The sequence below is a fragment of the Quercus suber genome, unplaced genomic scaffold, assembly GCF_002906115.3.
Source record: "Quercus suber isolate HL8 unplaced genomic scaffold, Cork oak 2.0 scaffold_640, whole genome shotgun sequence".
NCBI classification, from domain to species: domain Eukaryota; kingdom Viridiplantae; phylum Streptophyta; class Magnoliopsida; order Fagales; family Fagaceae; genus Quercus; species Quercus suber.
Genome location: NW_027070081.1, coordinates 129,823 through 146,937, shown reverse-complemented (window position 1 = coordinate 146,937; position 17,115 = coordinate 129,823). Strand labels below are relative to the sequence as shown.

The following is a 17,115-nucleotide window of genomic DNA, read 5'->3' as shown; positions in this document are numbered from 1 at the left end:
TTGATGAATTTATGACAGTGAAAGTGATGCTACTGTCAATGAAACAGTTGTGGACAATGTCAGAAGAAAGAGGAAGACATTTCCTGTGTTTAGACCTGTGTCCAATCCTAATGACTTGGTATTTGAGAAGCACATGTTATTTACCTCAGCTAAGCAGTTCAAGGAGGCCATTACTGAGTATGCAGTGAAAGGTGGATGGGGGGTGAAGTTTGTGAAGAATGACAAAGTTAGGGTTAGAGCCAAATGCCAACCTCCTTGTAAATTTACAGCTTACCTTGCAAAGCTGCCAAGGAGATGAGCTGGCAGCTGAAGACCCTGAACATGGAGCACACATGCACTAGGAGCTACAAAAACCCTAGGTGTTCTGCCAACTTCATTGCAAAGAAGTTGATGAAGAAGGTGAGGAGACAACCTGATATTAAACTAAGGCAGATTCAAGAGGTTGTGCATGAGAAGTATGTTGTAAATATTAGTGCAGGAAAAGCCAGCCGGGCTAGGGAAAAGGCCCAAGAGTTTGTTGATGGGTCCTATGTAGAGCAGTACAATCAATTGTGGGATTACTGTGTAGAACTGAGGAGGTCCAGCCCTGGCAGTACAGTTGTAATGAAGACACACACATTCAATGAAGGTGACTTAGCAGCTGAGATGAACTTACAGGCTGGTCTACCTTATTTTGAGAGACTTTACATATGCTGGTCTGGGTGTAAGCAGGGGTTTAGGGTAGGTTGTAGGCCAATAATTGGGTTGGATGCTTGTCACCTAAAGACCAAGATAGGGGCCAACTGATGGTTGCAATTGCCAGAGACCCCAATGAAGAATATTTTCCTCTAGCAGTTGCAATGGTGGAAGCAGAAACCAAGGACTCATGGACTTGGTTTATAAATTTGCTACTAGCAGACATTGGTGATGAGAAGAGGTGGACATTCATATCAGACCAGCAAAAGGTATCATTATAGTACATACTAATTTTTTAACTTAACTACATTGAACAAGTAGTGAAATATGTATATATGCTAAACATTGTTGATTCTGTTGGCAGGGGTTGGTGCAGGCATTTGCAGACAAATGGCCACAGTATGAGCACAGAATTTGTTGTAGACACTTGTACAACAATCTGAGGAAGCAGCATCCTGGCATAATTATTAGGGAGTTATTTTGGAAAGCAGCTAAAGCCACATATGCACATGAATTTGAAAGGATAATGAATGAGATGAAGGACATTGATGAGGGTGCATATAATTGGTTGAAAGGACATACCACAACAGTATGGGCTAGACACATGTTCAGAACTGATGCATTGAGTGACACTGTCATCAACAACATGTGTGAGAGTTTCAATAGTAGGATACTGAAATTCAGGGGGAAACCCATCATTAGCATGGTATGTATATTTTTGGATTTTGGTAGGTGGAATTTGCATAGTTTGCATATCTGTATACCTTGTTGCATGCACTGACTTGTGGGTTTTTCTTGTTTGTAGCTTGAGGACATAAGGTTATACTTAATGAGCAGAGTCCAGCAAAACAGAAACAGTATAATGAGGGTGGAATCAAAGCTCTGCCCTAAAATCTGTAAAAGGCTACATAGGGAGAAGGTGGGCAGTGGTAGGTGGTTAGCATGTTGGGCTTCTGACACCAAATTCGAGGTGAAGAATGGACTGCAGAGCTTCATTGTAGACTTGGGTAAGGGGGTGTACAGCTGTAGGAAATGGGATATCACTGGTATCCCATGCTGCCATGCAGTTTCATGCATATTCTTCAATAGAGAGCAAGCTGAGAAATACACTAATGCCTGCTACCACACCAGCACATACAAAGCATGTTATGAGCACACCATTGATCCACTCAATGGTGCCAATATGTGGATCTTAACTGGTCTCCCCCTGTGGAGCCTCCCATAAAGAGAAGGCCTCCAGGCAGGCCCAAGAAGAAGAGAATCTTAGAACCCAATGAACCAAGGAGGGGTCACAACAAGGGCTTGGGCATTGCCAAAAGGTGCAAGTCCTGTGGGATTATAGGCCACAACAGAAGAAGCTGTAAGGTTGAGGTTGGAGGTAATTCCTCACTGCCTGGTGCCCAAAACCAAAGGAAACATAGACCAATGCAGGTAAGACTAGTGTTTTTAATTCTGCATGTTTTGAAATTAAAAATACCTGTTTCTAACTTAGTTGTATTTGCTACTGCTTGAAGACAAATGGCAATGGCCAAAGAGCAACCCAAGAGCAACCACATGCTACAAGTATGCCATCAAGCCAGCAACCCAGGACCAACCAGCAAGGCAATAGGCCATCAAAGTTACAACCTAGAAGCAGCCACCTTGCAAGCAGCAACCCTGCAAGCAACAACCCTGCAAGCAGCAATCTAACCAGCACCAATCCAAGCAATCTAAGCAGCACCAATCCAAGGAAGAGAAGGAGGGGGATTGTGACAAATGAAACTCTAACTGCCTCAAGAAATGCATCAAGGTACAAGGAGGCACTGAGGAGTGCTGGCAGCCAGGCATCTGTGCATGGTCCAAGGGGATAGACTGGTGGACATGGCAGACATTGCCTATTTTTTTTGTAATTGGCAGACATTGCCCATATGTGGGTTTACTTTGGTTTAAGTTCACTGCTTGAAACATGGCAGACATGGCCTATTTTTTGGTTTACTCAGGTTTAAAGTCACTGCTTGAATTATGGCAGACATGTGTAATTGGCCTATGTTGGTATTGCATATTTATGAATGACTTATTAATGCAAATCTGTGAATTGCAAAATTGAGTGATGCAGATTTGTGTATTGCATATTTATGGATTGTGAATTGTAGTATTTGTGTATTGCAAAATTGTGAGCTGCAATATATGTTAATTGTGAATTGCAGAATTTGCAGACTATGCAGAATTGTGAATTGGTACATGCAGAATTGTGTATTGTAGAATTTGCAGGTTTGTGAAGTTTGTGAAGTTTGTGAATTGCAATATATGCAGAATTGTGTATTGTAGAATTTGCAGGTTTGTGAAGTTTGTGAAGTTTGTGAATTGCAGCATATGCAGAATTGTGGGGAGGGGTAGTACATAATTGCAGCACATAATTTACAAGTTTGCAATACACATAATTGCAGCACATAATTGCAATACATAAACATAATTGGTAAACTTGTGTATATCAATTTTGCAAGTTTGGTAAATTTACAATGGTTAGCGTACCAATATTACAAATTTGGTAAATTGTAATCTAATTGCAATCAAGTAAGATAATTAACACATCATCATCTACACCACATTACAGACCAAATTAACAGAATGAACTATGTCATTCCATATTTCATTCATCCTGAAATCAATGGGATACATAGGATAACAACAACATCATCTACACCACATTATAGACCAAATTAACAAAATGAACTCTGTCCTTCCATATTTCATTCATACGGAAATCAATGGATACAGAGGATAACAATATCATCATCTACAACACATTTTCCTAACCCTGTCCTAACATCATCTACACCCACATTGTCCAAAACATGCTACCCCACCCATCTAACCCGCCAAAGATAGAATCACACAAAGACATATCCCACACAGCAGCAGTGCCAATATCAAACACACTGTTAGCCACTTCTCTCTCTTCTTGCATGTTGAAACCTCAGCTTGGAGTCTGAGAATTCTCTGCCTCATCTCTGGGATAAGCACCTTCCCACGCTCACAAATCTCATCATCAACCCATTGGAAGAACTTGCACTTCTTACCAATCTGAAATTAAACCCAAATTCAAAACAAAATGAACAAACAACAAACCCAAGTGAACAAAATGAACAAAAAACACTAGCACTTCACTTACCCAGTAATTGGGACACCTATAGAACCTTCTCCCTGGATTGTTATCTGTCCAGGAAACCACTAGCACGAGCTTCTGAGGGGAGGGGCAGTAGCACATGCGTGGTGCTCTCCTCCTCAAGCTTCTTTCCGATGATGCAGAGGCACATGCACATGCAGAGCTAGCTTCCATTCTTCTTCCTCCTCAAGCTTCCCTCAGTCAGTTAGATTTAGAGATTTCAGGGATCGAGCTGAGGAAGACGACGAGAGGATTTTATGGTTTTCAGTGCAATTTGGGGATTTTAACGTGGGATGACTGAGGCAGTTGGAGAGCTGGGGTCACGTGGGGTCACGTGGGAGGGCTGGGAGCGCGGGAAGCTGATGTGGACGCTGAAAAGTCCCTCACGTGAGGGGCATGTGCATGTTTAGGGTGACTGGGCTTGCCACGTAGGTTAACATATTATTCTTTTAATAGGTGGGCTCGACACGTGGATATCCGTCTGCCACGTAGGCGGGTTCCGTCTGTTGGTTGACGGAAAGGACGATTTTAAAAAAGACTTTCAAATTTTAGGGATGAAATTTGCAAAGAAATCAATTTTGGGACCAAAATAGAAATCGACCCAAAATGTAGGGACGAAAAGTGCATTTTCGCCTTTTTTTTTTTGTGCTAACTTACGGTCTGCCCTTGGTTTGTGCTTTGTTTTGTTCTTTTCATTCTATCTTTCTGTGTTTGTACTTTCCTTAGCATCATGCCTAGGAAGACTAGAGCTCATAGGTCTGTTCCCCCACTTCTCCCCCCCCCCCCCCACCATCTTCTTTTGACGGAGAGAAGTTTCCTAGTGAGAAAAACCAAGAGTTTTTTTTAGACACTGAACCTTAGGAGAAAGATTTGGGCTGAGTGTTCTATTGTGTTAGATGAGCTTAATCTTGCCATTAGGGAAAATTTTGAGCGTCAAGGCTAGTTACCTCTATTGGATATTTCTAATCCTCCTCCTCTAGCTACCCTGATTAGAGAGTTCTTTTCAAACATCTCTATCCACATCTATGATTCCAACACTTTGGTAGAGAGTTGGATACGAGGTGTAGAGTACACCATTACTCCTACTATAGTGGCTAATCCTCTAGGGGTACCTTTGGTCCAGCACCCTGTCTACCCGTATGATGAGTCTCCACTCTTGGATGATGTCATGTCATATGACGGGACTGACGAACTCATTTACTGAAGACGACGACCATGAGTCCAACGAAGACATCCCTGAACGATTAAATTAATACCCACTGACAGGACTGACGAACTCATTCACCAAGACGACCTCAACAATACAGACGAGGGCATACTTGGACGAACAAAACCAATGCCCACGTCACTGACGAGGGTAATGCCATCCATTCAATACAGCCAATTAATACATAGGGCAGTTACAGATCTAGCTGTGTGAGCCGTTGGAGCACATTGAAGCCACATTATGAGGCACGAAACGTTACTAAGAAGAGCATTAAAACCACCTTAATTGCCCCAACGGCTAGGAGCTGTAACCGCATATATAAAGCCTCCACATTGCCAAGTGCAAGGTACATACACACACAAACACTAAGAGATCTCTTTCATTCTGTCCAATTACATTGTTTATTCCCAAGAGAGCTTCTTATACTGACTTTGGCATCGGAGGCATTTTGGAAGGCACCACACCGGTGACCACCTTTAAGAGTACGTTCATACAGGCTGAGGATTGCTTTCATCTGACCAACACTACTGACGAGCTTATGCTTCATCAGTATAGCTCTACCAATGAACTTACACTTCATCAGTTTGGCGCCGTCTGTGGGAACGACGTTTTCGTGTTCAATCTCGAAAAAGTAGTTTTCGATCAACTATTTCTCTCAGATGGAGTCCAATCATGATTCTGCAGCCCTAGCACAACAAGTTCAGGCTCTTGCAGCTACCGTTGAAGAACTGACCAGACAAAATCAGGAAATGAAGCTACGGCTTTAGTAGAAGGAGAATCAGTCTAAGGGGAATCAGGATGACGAGGGAGATAGCCATAGAAGAAGTGGCCATCGAAGGCCTACTACTCCAACCGAGCAGAACTCGGACTTGCTTTAGGAGATGAGGAGGGAGATGGACGAACTTAGGAATGCCATCAAGGAAAAAACAGAATGGAGTGTGGTTTGAATGGTCAGGGCAACAGATTCGCCGTTCACCACAACAGTCCTTGACTGTCCAGTGCCGTCGAAATTTCGACTACCTTAACTTGAACCCTTTGATGGGCTAAAGGACCCTCAGGATCACCTTAACACCTTCAAAACGACACTAGGACTCCAGCAGCTCCCGGACGAAATATTATGTCGTTCCTTCTCAACCACTCTCAAGGGAGCTGTAAGGGAATGGTTCACAAAGTTGCCAACATCTTCCATTGACACCTTCGAGCAGTTGAGCAACGCCTTTCTGCGTCACTTCATTGGAGGACAACGTCCAAAGAGGACCGCGGATCATTTACTCACCATCAAACAAGGAGAGAAAGAAACCTTGAGGTCCTATGTGAAACGCTTCACTTGAAAAACCCTGGAGGTGGAAGAAGCTGACGATAAGGTGCAGTTAACGACCTTCAAAGCAAGACTGCGATCTAGGGAGTACGTTTCTTCACTCGCAAAAAATCCTCCAAAAACAATGGCAGAAATGCTCCTGAAAGCACAGAAGTACATGAACGCAGAAGAAGCACTGGCTGCCAAAAGGGACGTGGAAAAACCAGGGAACAAGGAACGAAAGGAGGACGAACGTAGAGGACAGAAAAGGGACTGCTCAAATCGTCTGTTCAGTGACGAAGGTAAGTCCAAATGGGATTTCTCCCGTCGAGGTTCTCGTTGTGGTTCCGTAAGCCCACATGGGAAGGACCTTACCGAGTCACCCACTACTCCAGACAAGGTAGCTATCACCTGGAAATCCTAGACGGATAGAGGCTCTCGAGGCCATGGAACATCGAGCACTTGAAGAAATACCACCAATAGATGTAACAGAAAATATATTCGTCATTGAAATTAATAAACGAACTATTTAGCGAATGTCTCCACAACAAGCAGGTCTGAGCAGCTACAAGTCTCAAAAATGGCTAAGTAACAAGATTCCGCCTCGACAAATGTAAGTTACTGACGATGACAAAATCCCTAAAAGGGTGTAAGTCACAAATCCGGATAAGTAACAAGATTCTGTCTCAACAGATGTAAGTTACTGGCGATGACAAGATCCCTAAAAGGGTGTAAGTCGCAAAAGCAGATAAGTAACAAGATTCCGCCTCGACGGATGTAAGTTACTGACGATGATAAGATCCCTAAAAGGGTGTAAGTCACAAAAGCAGATAAGTAACAAGATTCCGCCTCGACGGATGTAAGTTATTGATGATGACAAGATCCCTAAAAGGGTGTAAGTAGCAAAAGTGGATAAGTAACAAGATTCTGCCTCGACCGGATGTAACTTACTGACGATGACAAGATCCCTAAAAGGGTGTAAGTCACAAAAGCTGATAAGTAACAAGATTTCGCCTCGACGGATGTAAGTTACTGACGATGACAAGAGCCCTAAAAGGGTGTAAGTCACAAAAGTGGATAAGTAACAAGATTCCGCCTCGGCGGATGTAAGTTACTGATGATGACAAGATCCCTAAAAGGGTGTAAGTCACAAAAGGTACTGACGAAGTTATAGACAAAAGGTATCGACGAAGAGAAGGGAAGAAGTTCAAAAACAAAGGCTCAAAAAACTGAAAACTAGTGGGAAACCCAATGTTCACATGAATTGGAGTTATTTACAGCCCAAAAGCTTTCACATTCTATGGTCATCATTACAAGTCACGACGACCACAGAATCGGGGGGCAACTAACGGGACTGACAAACTCATTTACTGAAGACGACGACCATGAGTCCAACGAAGACATCCCTGAACAAGCAAATTAATACCCACTGACAGGACTGACGAACTCATTCACCAAGATGACCTCAACAATACAGACGAGGGCATACTTGGACGAACAAAACCAATGCCCACGTCACTAACGAGGGTAAAGCCATCCATTCAATACAGCCAATTAATACATAGGGCAGTTACAGATCCAGCTGTATGAGCCGTTGGAGCACATTGAAGCCACATTATGAGGCATAAAATGTTACTAAGAAGAGCATTAAAACCACATTAATTGCCCCAACGGCCAGGAGCTGTAACCGCATATATAAGGCCTTCACATTGCCAAGTGCAAGGTACATACACACACAAACACTAAGAGATCTCTTTCATTCTGTCCAATTACATTGTTTATTCCCAAGAGAGTTTCTTATACTAACTTTGGCATCAGAGGCATTGTGGCAGGCACCACACCGGTGACCACCTTTGAGAGTACGTTCATACAGGCTGAGGATTGCTTTTATCTGACCAACACTACTGACGAGCTTACGCTTCATCAGTATAGCTCTACTGACGAACTTACACTTCATCATCATACATCACTGGGTCTTCTATCCAGTGGGGTTCTAATCTTCGGATCACGTCTTTTGAGCTTCCTGAGACTATCTATTCATTTTTTCAGATAGCCTGTCATTCTATATGGCCCATTTCTCATCTTCACACCATTCCTCTCGAGTGGTGTGTCTTTTTGTACACTCTTATTACTGATGCTCCTATTAGTTTTCCTCACTTGTTTCTTCATTCTTTGAACGAAGTTTATAGGAGTTTATCTCCCACTCGTGCTCTTTTCCATCCTATTTTTATTCATAGGATTTTGTTATATCTTGGTTTAGATGATTTCCCTTCTTCTAGGCTCGTACATGTTATTGCTCCCATTGGTGCATCTTTTCTTAGACAAAGGGCTACTTATCTTTGAGTTGGTTCTAAACACCCTAAATCTGAGCCTTCTGGTACTGCACCTCCTCCTTCTTCTTCTACAAGTCATGCTGGTGAGGATGTTGCTGATCCTGTTGGTGATGCTGCTGCTGCTGCTGATGTTCCTCCACCTCCTTCAGATGACTTTAATATACATCGTACCTTGGAGACTGTCATGACCGTTCAGGCAGCTCATGATCAGATTTTGGTAGACTTGCTTGATGAGATACGTGCTTTACGAGCCGACTTAGTGCATCTTCGTTCACCCTCATCACCTTCTTTTGCTAATGGCATGTGATTGTCCTTTAGCATTCCATCACAAAAGGGAGAGTAGTGATTTGACTCTTGTAGAGGAGTTTTTGTAGTTAGGGAGTGTATTTCTTTTGTTTTGCGGAGCTAGTGGAGATATTAGATTGTATCTAAGTGCTTCACTTTGTATATCATTTTTGAGGCTATTCATGTTAGGGGGAGTTACATTGATTTTGATATATATGATTCTTGTTTCTTATGTTCACTACTTATTGATTTATATTTATGAGTTATTCATTGATATATGTCTTTATTATGTGTTGTGTGAAACATACAAGAATGTTTTATTTTGTCGTATCTAACTTAAGGGGAGAGTTAGTTTACATATCTGTTGATTTACTATTTTTTTTTATCACACATGCATTTTGCATTTGTTGAGTGTTTCAGGAATATACAGGTTGATTCAATTGAGCTGCTGTCTACACTTGCAACTAATGGATAGTAGTTAGGATTGAATTTGTGTTATGAGCACTATTTTTGTAAAGGGCTTTTATTTGTAAACTTTGAGCTTTTAATTTGTGTTTTGTCACGGATTTCCAAAATGAGAGTTTGTTAGGTTCTAAAGACTTAGGATTTGATGTATTTAAAACTCCAATGTGTAATGTTAGCAAACCATGATCAAAACAATATGTTTAGTCTTGTTTAGGCTTGCTCAAAGTTGTGTAATTCATATAAAATTGGAATCAAGAGATGTATTAGTGCATTTTGGCCTAGCTCGATCGATCGAAGGTTAGACTCGATCGATCGAAAGTTGGCTAGAATGTTTTTCTGCATAATTTCCAACTCAGCCCTATCTCATTAAACGTTTAGGGTTTTATGTTTTTGCCCTAGGTATATAAGGCAAAACCCTAGCCACGTTTTGAGAGTTGCTCTGGTTGTATTGTTGCTCATATTTTGCGGTTTGTGTGAATCTCTTGTGAGATCCTTGAGGAGTTTTCCTTCACATAAACTTAGGGTTTTCAAGGTAGAGATATTATCAACACCTTGATGATCAACTCAATTGCTGCCATTAGAACTTAAAAAAACACAAGCAGGAATGCTTGTACTTGATTAGAGAATCCAAGAAAGAAGAAGTCCGTGGATTCGGAGCTTGCACGTGGTCATGTCAGTAAGTTCTACTGATGGGTAGCATTAGGAAGTCGAGCGTGGGTGCTTGTAAGTCCTTTTGTATGAACTTCGATTCTTTCATATAGTGGGTTCAAGTTTAACTTGAGGATAGTTAGGTTAAATCCTCCCTAGGTTTTTTATCGGTTTGGTTTTCCTGGGTGATCATATCTTTGTGTTCTTTATATTTCCGCTGTTTTATATCTTGATATGATTATTTGATTGTGTTAACCTAGATTTGCATAATTTGACTAAGTTAATTACTTGACTAATTAACTAGGTTAATCCAATTGTTGTGTTAAGGGGTCTAAAAATTGTTCACTAGTGAATGTTTAGACCCATAATTTCAAAAATACCACCACAAGCTTATATTCAAACAATATATTTGCGGAGTGATAAATATAAGCTATATCCAAACAATCAAACTACTCTAAGGCAGAATTTAATCACAACACAGCAGTAATTAAATGCAAAGAGTAAAGGATAGAGAGAAGCAAACACAATATAACACTGGCACATATTATTGAAAAGGAAACCGAAGAACTCGGCAAAAAACCTTTCCACTACCCTCCAAGGGGTGAAATGATCCACTAGAAAATCAATTAGGATACATGAATAGCAATAGACCCTCCAAGCCTAATCTACTTGATGCACCTAACCCCTCCAAGCTTCTTGCTCCAACAGGGTTAAGCCTAACCTTACCTTCTCTAGCTTACCAGATCCCACAATAAGCCCATTACATCAACCAAATGAATTGGTCCTCTTTGAACTGCTTCCCAAGAACCAAATAACCTTCTCAATGATATGAATATAGTGAGGTAAGGATTTGACTAAAGCTCCTCTCAAGGGTATGTCATTGGAGAGGGAGAGAGTAGAGAAATTTGAAGAGTCAAATGTATAAGATTGTGGATGAATCAATCTTGCTGTTCTCTAGGGTTTCTCTCTCAAAATTCTCTCTAGAAACTCTCAACATTTCATGGGTATAAGGATATTTATAGTAGGGTATGTGAGAAATGTGAAAAGTCATTTTTCTGCAAATTGTGAGTTTCAATCGTGAAATAACTAACTGGCCAGACTGTCATTTTTGTCCTATAGCGTTCCAGCTATCATGACCCTTCAACTTCCTACATGCTTCACACGTGTGGCACTTTGGCGAGTCATCAATCGCAAGTCACTCACAAGTTCTAGTCGCGAGAATGCTCTTGATTGCACACACACTTGAATTTTTCACACTCTCTCACACACAACCCTTACATGATTCCCACCTAAATACAGGGTATCTAATTGCTGAATTACAAGAAAATTTGGCACGGAATAAAGTCAACACATGGTTGAATAAATTCAACCTTACAAGATCTTTCACACACTATAAAAATATAAAAAGAAGATTAAATTACAAATTACACCCTTTAACGTTGATCAAAATTCTATTTAGTCCTGTAATTTTGTTCTTGTTCATTTCATTTTTTTTAACTTTGATCCATATTCAATGTAGTACTTCTGTCCAACTCCATTAGTTATAATTCCCAATAAGTGACTCAAAAAGACATAGTTTAGTTATTTTTTAGTTTCTCAAATTTAAAAAAATAAAAAAATAAAAAGAAATCTAAAATTTAAGAAAAATATTATAAAAAAGGATAAATCCCTTCATCTCTATAATCTTCATCACTCTCTTATATAGGAAAAATGGTACAATATCTTAGGTGCATTACATTAGATTACATAATTGAATTCAAACACCTAATTGCATTGATTCTAATTATCCTTGGAAAAGATAACATTATCTGTTTTTAATCTGTCAATGCAACCAAGTTATTAAAACTTCATTGGGACTAATAAATGGGCTTTAGGGTTATACTTAAATTTTAAACACCCCCCCCCCCCCGCCCCCGCTCAAAATAAAATCATCATTCTAGATTGAATCACCTAACCCAAAATCGCATTCCAAATCAAACTTGAAAGGAACCAATTTAGAACCCACATTTTACGGCTTTGTTTTAAGTTAACTAGTGAGAGTAATCCTAATTTTTTAAGTTATTAACCAATTGACATAAGCATGGATAGATAATCATAAAAAAAAACCCCAAACAAAAAGCAAAATAAGCAACTACAAAAACATTGAAGTATTTATGGAGAGAAATAACCTAAGAATCAGTCGAAGAAAACTCTCTGGGGCCGCTAGTGCCAAGTGATCCATTAATCAAGATAGTTATGGTAGATATCACTTATAAAACCCTCCATCAATGACTGTATTTGAGCCTCTAGGTCCTACTAGTAACCAACTCCTCAAATCCTTTCTTCTTGATGGTCTTCTGATTTGCAATTAAGCATCCAATCGCAATGACCAAGTCTCCTAGGCAATTTTGAGATCACTCCAATTATTCCCTAACATCAAGAACTCTAAAATCTTCAATGTGTGTGATGGTATGGATTTTCCTCCCATAGAATTCGGCAATTTACAAGGGAGAACATAGAGAGATGGAATGGGTTTTTACACTATGGTTTTAGTGCTCTCTCTAACTCTTCAATATGGAAATTGGAACTAGAAAATTTGTGGGAAATGAAGCTTATAAAGAGAGGTTGGAGAAGTTGCTATTTCAACTATTTTTCAAGAAATGAAATTTCCAAACAAAATTGCATGCATGACAATATATTTGTGTGAATTCCTTTAGCTTGCAATTCCGAATTCTAGCTTCTAACCTCTTCAACCAATTTCAAAATTGAACCCATAACAATATATTAAAGACAATCTAAAGATGCTAATAAAACTTTAACCAGTGCTCATATTAAATAAAATCGCCCTACCTAAACCCCACTCCTTCCTAACTCTGCATCGGCTAGATTGACACTACCATGACCTCTCCCATCCTTTCCACTGGTTACTCCACCATCTATGCTCACATTCCTTCTAATCCAAATCTCTCTCTCTCTCTCTCTTCTCTCTCTCTCTCTCTCTTCTTGTGTCTTGAGAAGCTAGGAAATAGAGGTACAAATAATATTTCACTCAGCAATAGTAGAAGTCATCTTAGGAATGTCTTGGAATTAGTGTAACGCATTAAACTAGATTTTGCATGTGATGGTAGGTGAAAATATCATGTCATTTTATTGTTGCTGTAAAAAAATAAATAAATAAATAAATAAAAATTTTAAAAAATTAAAAAAAAAAAAAAAACTCATAATAAATGTCTATTCATAAATACCATAATTTTTAAATTTCATACTCAGAAAAAAAAATTTATATTATTTTGAATTTGTCCCTAGATTGCTCGAGCTATTGTTTATTAACAATATTTGAATAAAGCGGAAGCCTAACTTGAGAGTTCGTCATTTGACATATATGAGACTTTCCAATGTTTGTCATGTGGTGTGTTCCTCAAATTTCTCATAACATGTGAACGATAAAGTCCACATGGCAAGTTATAATAAGAACACAAGGGTTTAGTGCATGTAAATATGCTACATGTCAATAATAAATACAGTTATCATTCCTAAATGGCTTTATGTTTACTTTCATCTTTTTTTTTTCTTTTTTTTTATTTGATAGTTACGACAATGGGGGAGGGTGATTTGAACTCGGATCGATTTTGTGGAAAACTCAAGAGATACCAATGTTTCCTCAAATCTCTATTACATTAAATGGGCAATATATAAATTTATGGAAATTTTGGCATTTCTTGATAGATTTTTTTTTTCTACAATCAAATTGCTACCTTGTTCTCTCAATTAAGAATCTTAGACCCTTTTCTTCCCATAATATTCTTCATTTTAAGTGATTCCTAATAATGCATTTGAATCCTTTTAATTTTCTAGTATTAAATTTTTACCATGTATGTCACTCACATATATCTGTACTAGCTCAATCGTTGTACTCTTACTTCTAAAGTGTAATGCTTCTTTCTCCAAAAAAGGGGGAAAAAGAAGTATAAATCTTTTTTAGGTAAAAGTGTAATGCTTCTCAAAAAACCAAAACAGACAAGCATAACACTTGTTTTGTTTCACTAACTTACCATAGAATGAAAAAAAAAGTGTAACGCTTCTTTTGTTTCTTTCTTTTCACTATTATATTTAATGTTAATTTTATTTTTGAATTCTCTTTTCCCCCTTTTATCTTTCTTTGAAGTATTGTCCCAAATTTTAAAATGGGAAAAAAATTCACTGGCATACCATGATTAGTGGAGCATAAATTGGAATACAAAAAGTGGGACAAATAATTTTTATTCTTCTATCACCCACCATCACACGCAAAATCCAACATTACCGCAACAGTTGAACATAACCATGTATAGCGTTTCTTTGTAACATTTTAGCTTTAAAATGCTTAACAACCTGATAAGTGTTACTTATGTGGAAAGACGGGACACTATCAGAATGATTGCCCTAAACATAAAAAATGGTTTGAAAGGAAAGGTAAATCTTTGATTAAAGGTTTTGTTTTTGTATGTTTTGAATCAAACTTGCTGAAGTTCCTTCTAATACTTGGTGGCTAGATTTTTGGGCTACTACTTACATTTCTATTACGATGCAAGGATTCCTTTCTTACCAAACTGTAAATCCAAATGAAAACTTTGTGTTGATGGGGAATCGTGTTATAGCACCAATTGAAGCCATTGAAACTTATTGTTTAGTTCTAAAGACCAATTATCATTTAGATTTGTTTCAGACATTCTATGTTCCTTCTATTTCCAAAAATTTAGTTTCTTTAGCTAAACTTGATATTGATTGTTACTTCATTAAATTGGGGAATAAGAGTTTTAGCTTGTTTAATAATACTTCTTTTGTCGGTTCTAGTATTCTTTATGATTCTTGGTACAAATTTAAGCTTAATGATGTTTTTGTTGAAACCCTTCTCACCCTGCATCATAATGTTGGTATCAAACGTAGCCTCACTAATGAAAATTCCTCAATCTTCTGGCATAGAAGACTAGGACATATTTCCAATGAAAGGTTAGAGAGATTAGTAAAATATGGGATTCTCCCAATCCTTGATTTTACTAATCTCGGTGTGTGTATGTGGATTGTATTAAGGGTAAACAAACCAAACACGCCAAGAAAGGTGCCACAAGAATTACAGAGTTTCTTGAAATTATCCATATAGACATTTGTGGGCCTTTTGATACTCCATCTCTTGGTAATTAAAAATATTTTATCACATTTATTGATGATTTTTCATGTTATGGTTATTTTTTTTATTGTATGAAAAGTCTCAAGCAGTGAATGTCCTTGAGATTTACATTACCAAGGTTGAAAGGCAATTATATAGAAAGGTGAAAATCATTAGATCAGATTGAGGTGGTGAATATTATGGAAAGTACAATGAATCAGGACATTGTCCAGGACCATTTGCTAAACTCCTTGAAAAGCATGGCATTTGTGCTCAATACATGATGCCAGGAACACCACAGCAGAATGGTGTAGCTAAAAGATTTAATCATACTCTAATGGAAATGGTTAGGAGTATGTCAAGTAATTACAGATTACCCTCATCATTGTGGATGTATGCCCTTAAGACTACTTTATACTTATTAAATCGTGTTTCTAGTAAGGCAGTTCCAAAGACACCTTTTGAACTGTGGACAGGAAGGAAATTGAGTTTGAGACACCTACATGTTTGGGGTTGTCCAATGAACGTTGGAATTTATAATCCACATGAAAAGAAATTAGACTCAAGAACAATCAGTGGTTACTTTATTGGTTACCCTGAAAAGTTTAAAGGGTATAGGTTTTACTGTCCTAATCATTGTACAAGAATTGTAGAAACCGATAGTGACAAATTCATTTAGTAGGAGTGATAATCCACGAAATATGGATATTCAAGAAGTTAAGGTGCAAGTTCCATTACCCATAACTTCAAAGGAAATTGTTGTTCCAATATTTGTTGAACAGCCAAACAACATTGATCAACAAATTAATGATCCATCACTCCATAATGAGATTGTCATCAATGAACAAGTGGTAGAAGAACCACAAGAAGTAGCATTAAGAAGATCTCAAAGAGATAGAAGGGCTACTATTTCTGATGATAATGTGGTTTATCTCCAAGAATCTGATTATGATACAAGATCAAGTAAGGATCTGGTTTCTTNGCTAAATTTTAAAATTCATATATAATTCAAAATTTGAAAAGCTATTGTCAATGGTTTTTAATTAGGAAATTTATGAACATTAACATGATAATAATACCATCATTGACAACATATTTGGTTTTATTACAAATATATACTTTCCATTCTAAACGTTTTGTATTCAAATGTTCTTATTTGAATATGATATGGTAATGTCATAAATGGAAGGTTTTCAACACTTAAATGTGTAGCTATTGCTGAATTATTTTATATTATAATAAGATACCATATGTACACAAGTGTTTACTATTTGGTTTAATGGAAAGTCAAAACAAATGGCAATATTTATGTGTATTCAAATTGTCTTAAATGGATTGGCATTCAAATTTTTCAGCCACCTTATAGGCCATAAATTTCATAGCATTATGACACCTTCCTTTTATTCCCAACGTATAGAATTGGCAAAGACAATTCTTGATGTCCTCTTTATATTATATTATATTTATATATATATATATATATATATATAGAGAGAGAGAGAGAGAGAGAGAGAGAGAGAGAGAGAGAGAGAGAGAGAGAGATATTGATTATATATTAATTTCAATAACTTCATGACCATTTAATTGATATCAAACCTTTTTGATTCTTTGGCTAAGGACAAGTTACATGTCTAGTTCCATATATAAGGAAAGAAGTAAAAGTTTCAAAAACACATTATTTTTTTGATTAAAAAGTTACAGACTTTCAAAAACAATTTTTATTATTGTTCTAAACACTTACCATCTACTGCTTCTTACAATTCACAAAAATATTTTATCTTTTACTAAATTTCTGGGAAAATAAAGTACTATAGAGAGCTTATATTCTACGAGCAGTATAGGCTCGTAAGGATAATCAGCAAAGATGGCTAGGCTATTGTATCCTAGGGACAACGTGCAAAAATATTTTGTCTAACTACATCGGATATACTGTAA

The 17,115-nt window shown here is 37.9% G+C and overlaps 1 protein-coding gene and 1 long non-coding RNA gene across 2 annotated transcripts; one reads left to right on the top strand and one right to left on the bottom strand.

The window, feature by feature from the left end:
- The first annotated feature begins 785 nt into the window (after positions 1 to 785).
- On the top strand, positions 786 to 2,525 carry LOC136064162 (uncharacterized). The gene is made up of 5 exons (XM_065765565.1): positions 786 to 944; positions 1,040 to 1,381; positions 1,481 to 1,874; positions 2,018 to 2,106; positions 2,190 to 2,525. Exons 1-5 carry the CDS (start codon positions 786 to 788, stop codon positions 2,523 to 2,525), a joined length of 1,320 nt encoding a protein of 439 aa, XP_065621637.1.
- An 849-nt stretch (positions 2,526 to 3,374) lies between these two features.
- Positions 3,375 to 4,244, bottom strand: LOC136064166 (uncharacterized). Its single transcript, XR_010625844.1, has 2 exons — positions 3,827 to 4,244; positions 3,375 to 3,738 (listed from the first exon to the last, which is right to left on the bottom strand). It is a non-coding gene; the product is annotated as an uncharacterized LOC136064166 (long non-coding RNA).
- Positions 4,245 to 17,115: the final 12,871 nt, after the last annotated feature.

Coding starts and splice junctions, on each gene's coding strand:
- LOC136064162 (XM_065765565.1), top strand. CDS start 786: ATGGTTGCAATTGCCAGAGACCCCAATGAAGAATATTTTCCTCTAGCA. Junction 945..1,039: donor TCATATCAGACCAGCAAAAG/GTATCATTATAG, acceptor TTCTGTTGGCAG/GGGTTGGTGCAGGCATTTGC. Junction 1,875..2,017: donor CAATATGTGGATCTTAACTG/GTCTCCCCCTGT, acceptor GTGGGATTATAG/GCCACAACAGAAGAAGCTGT.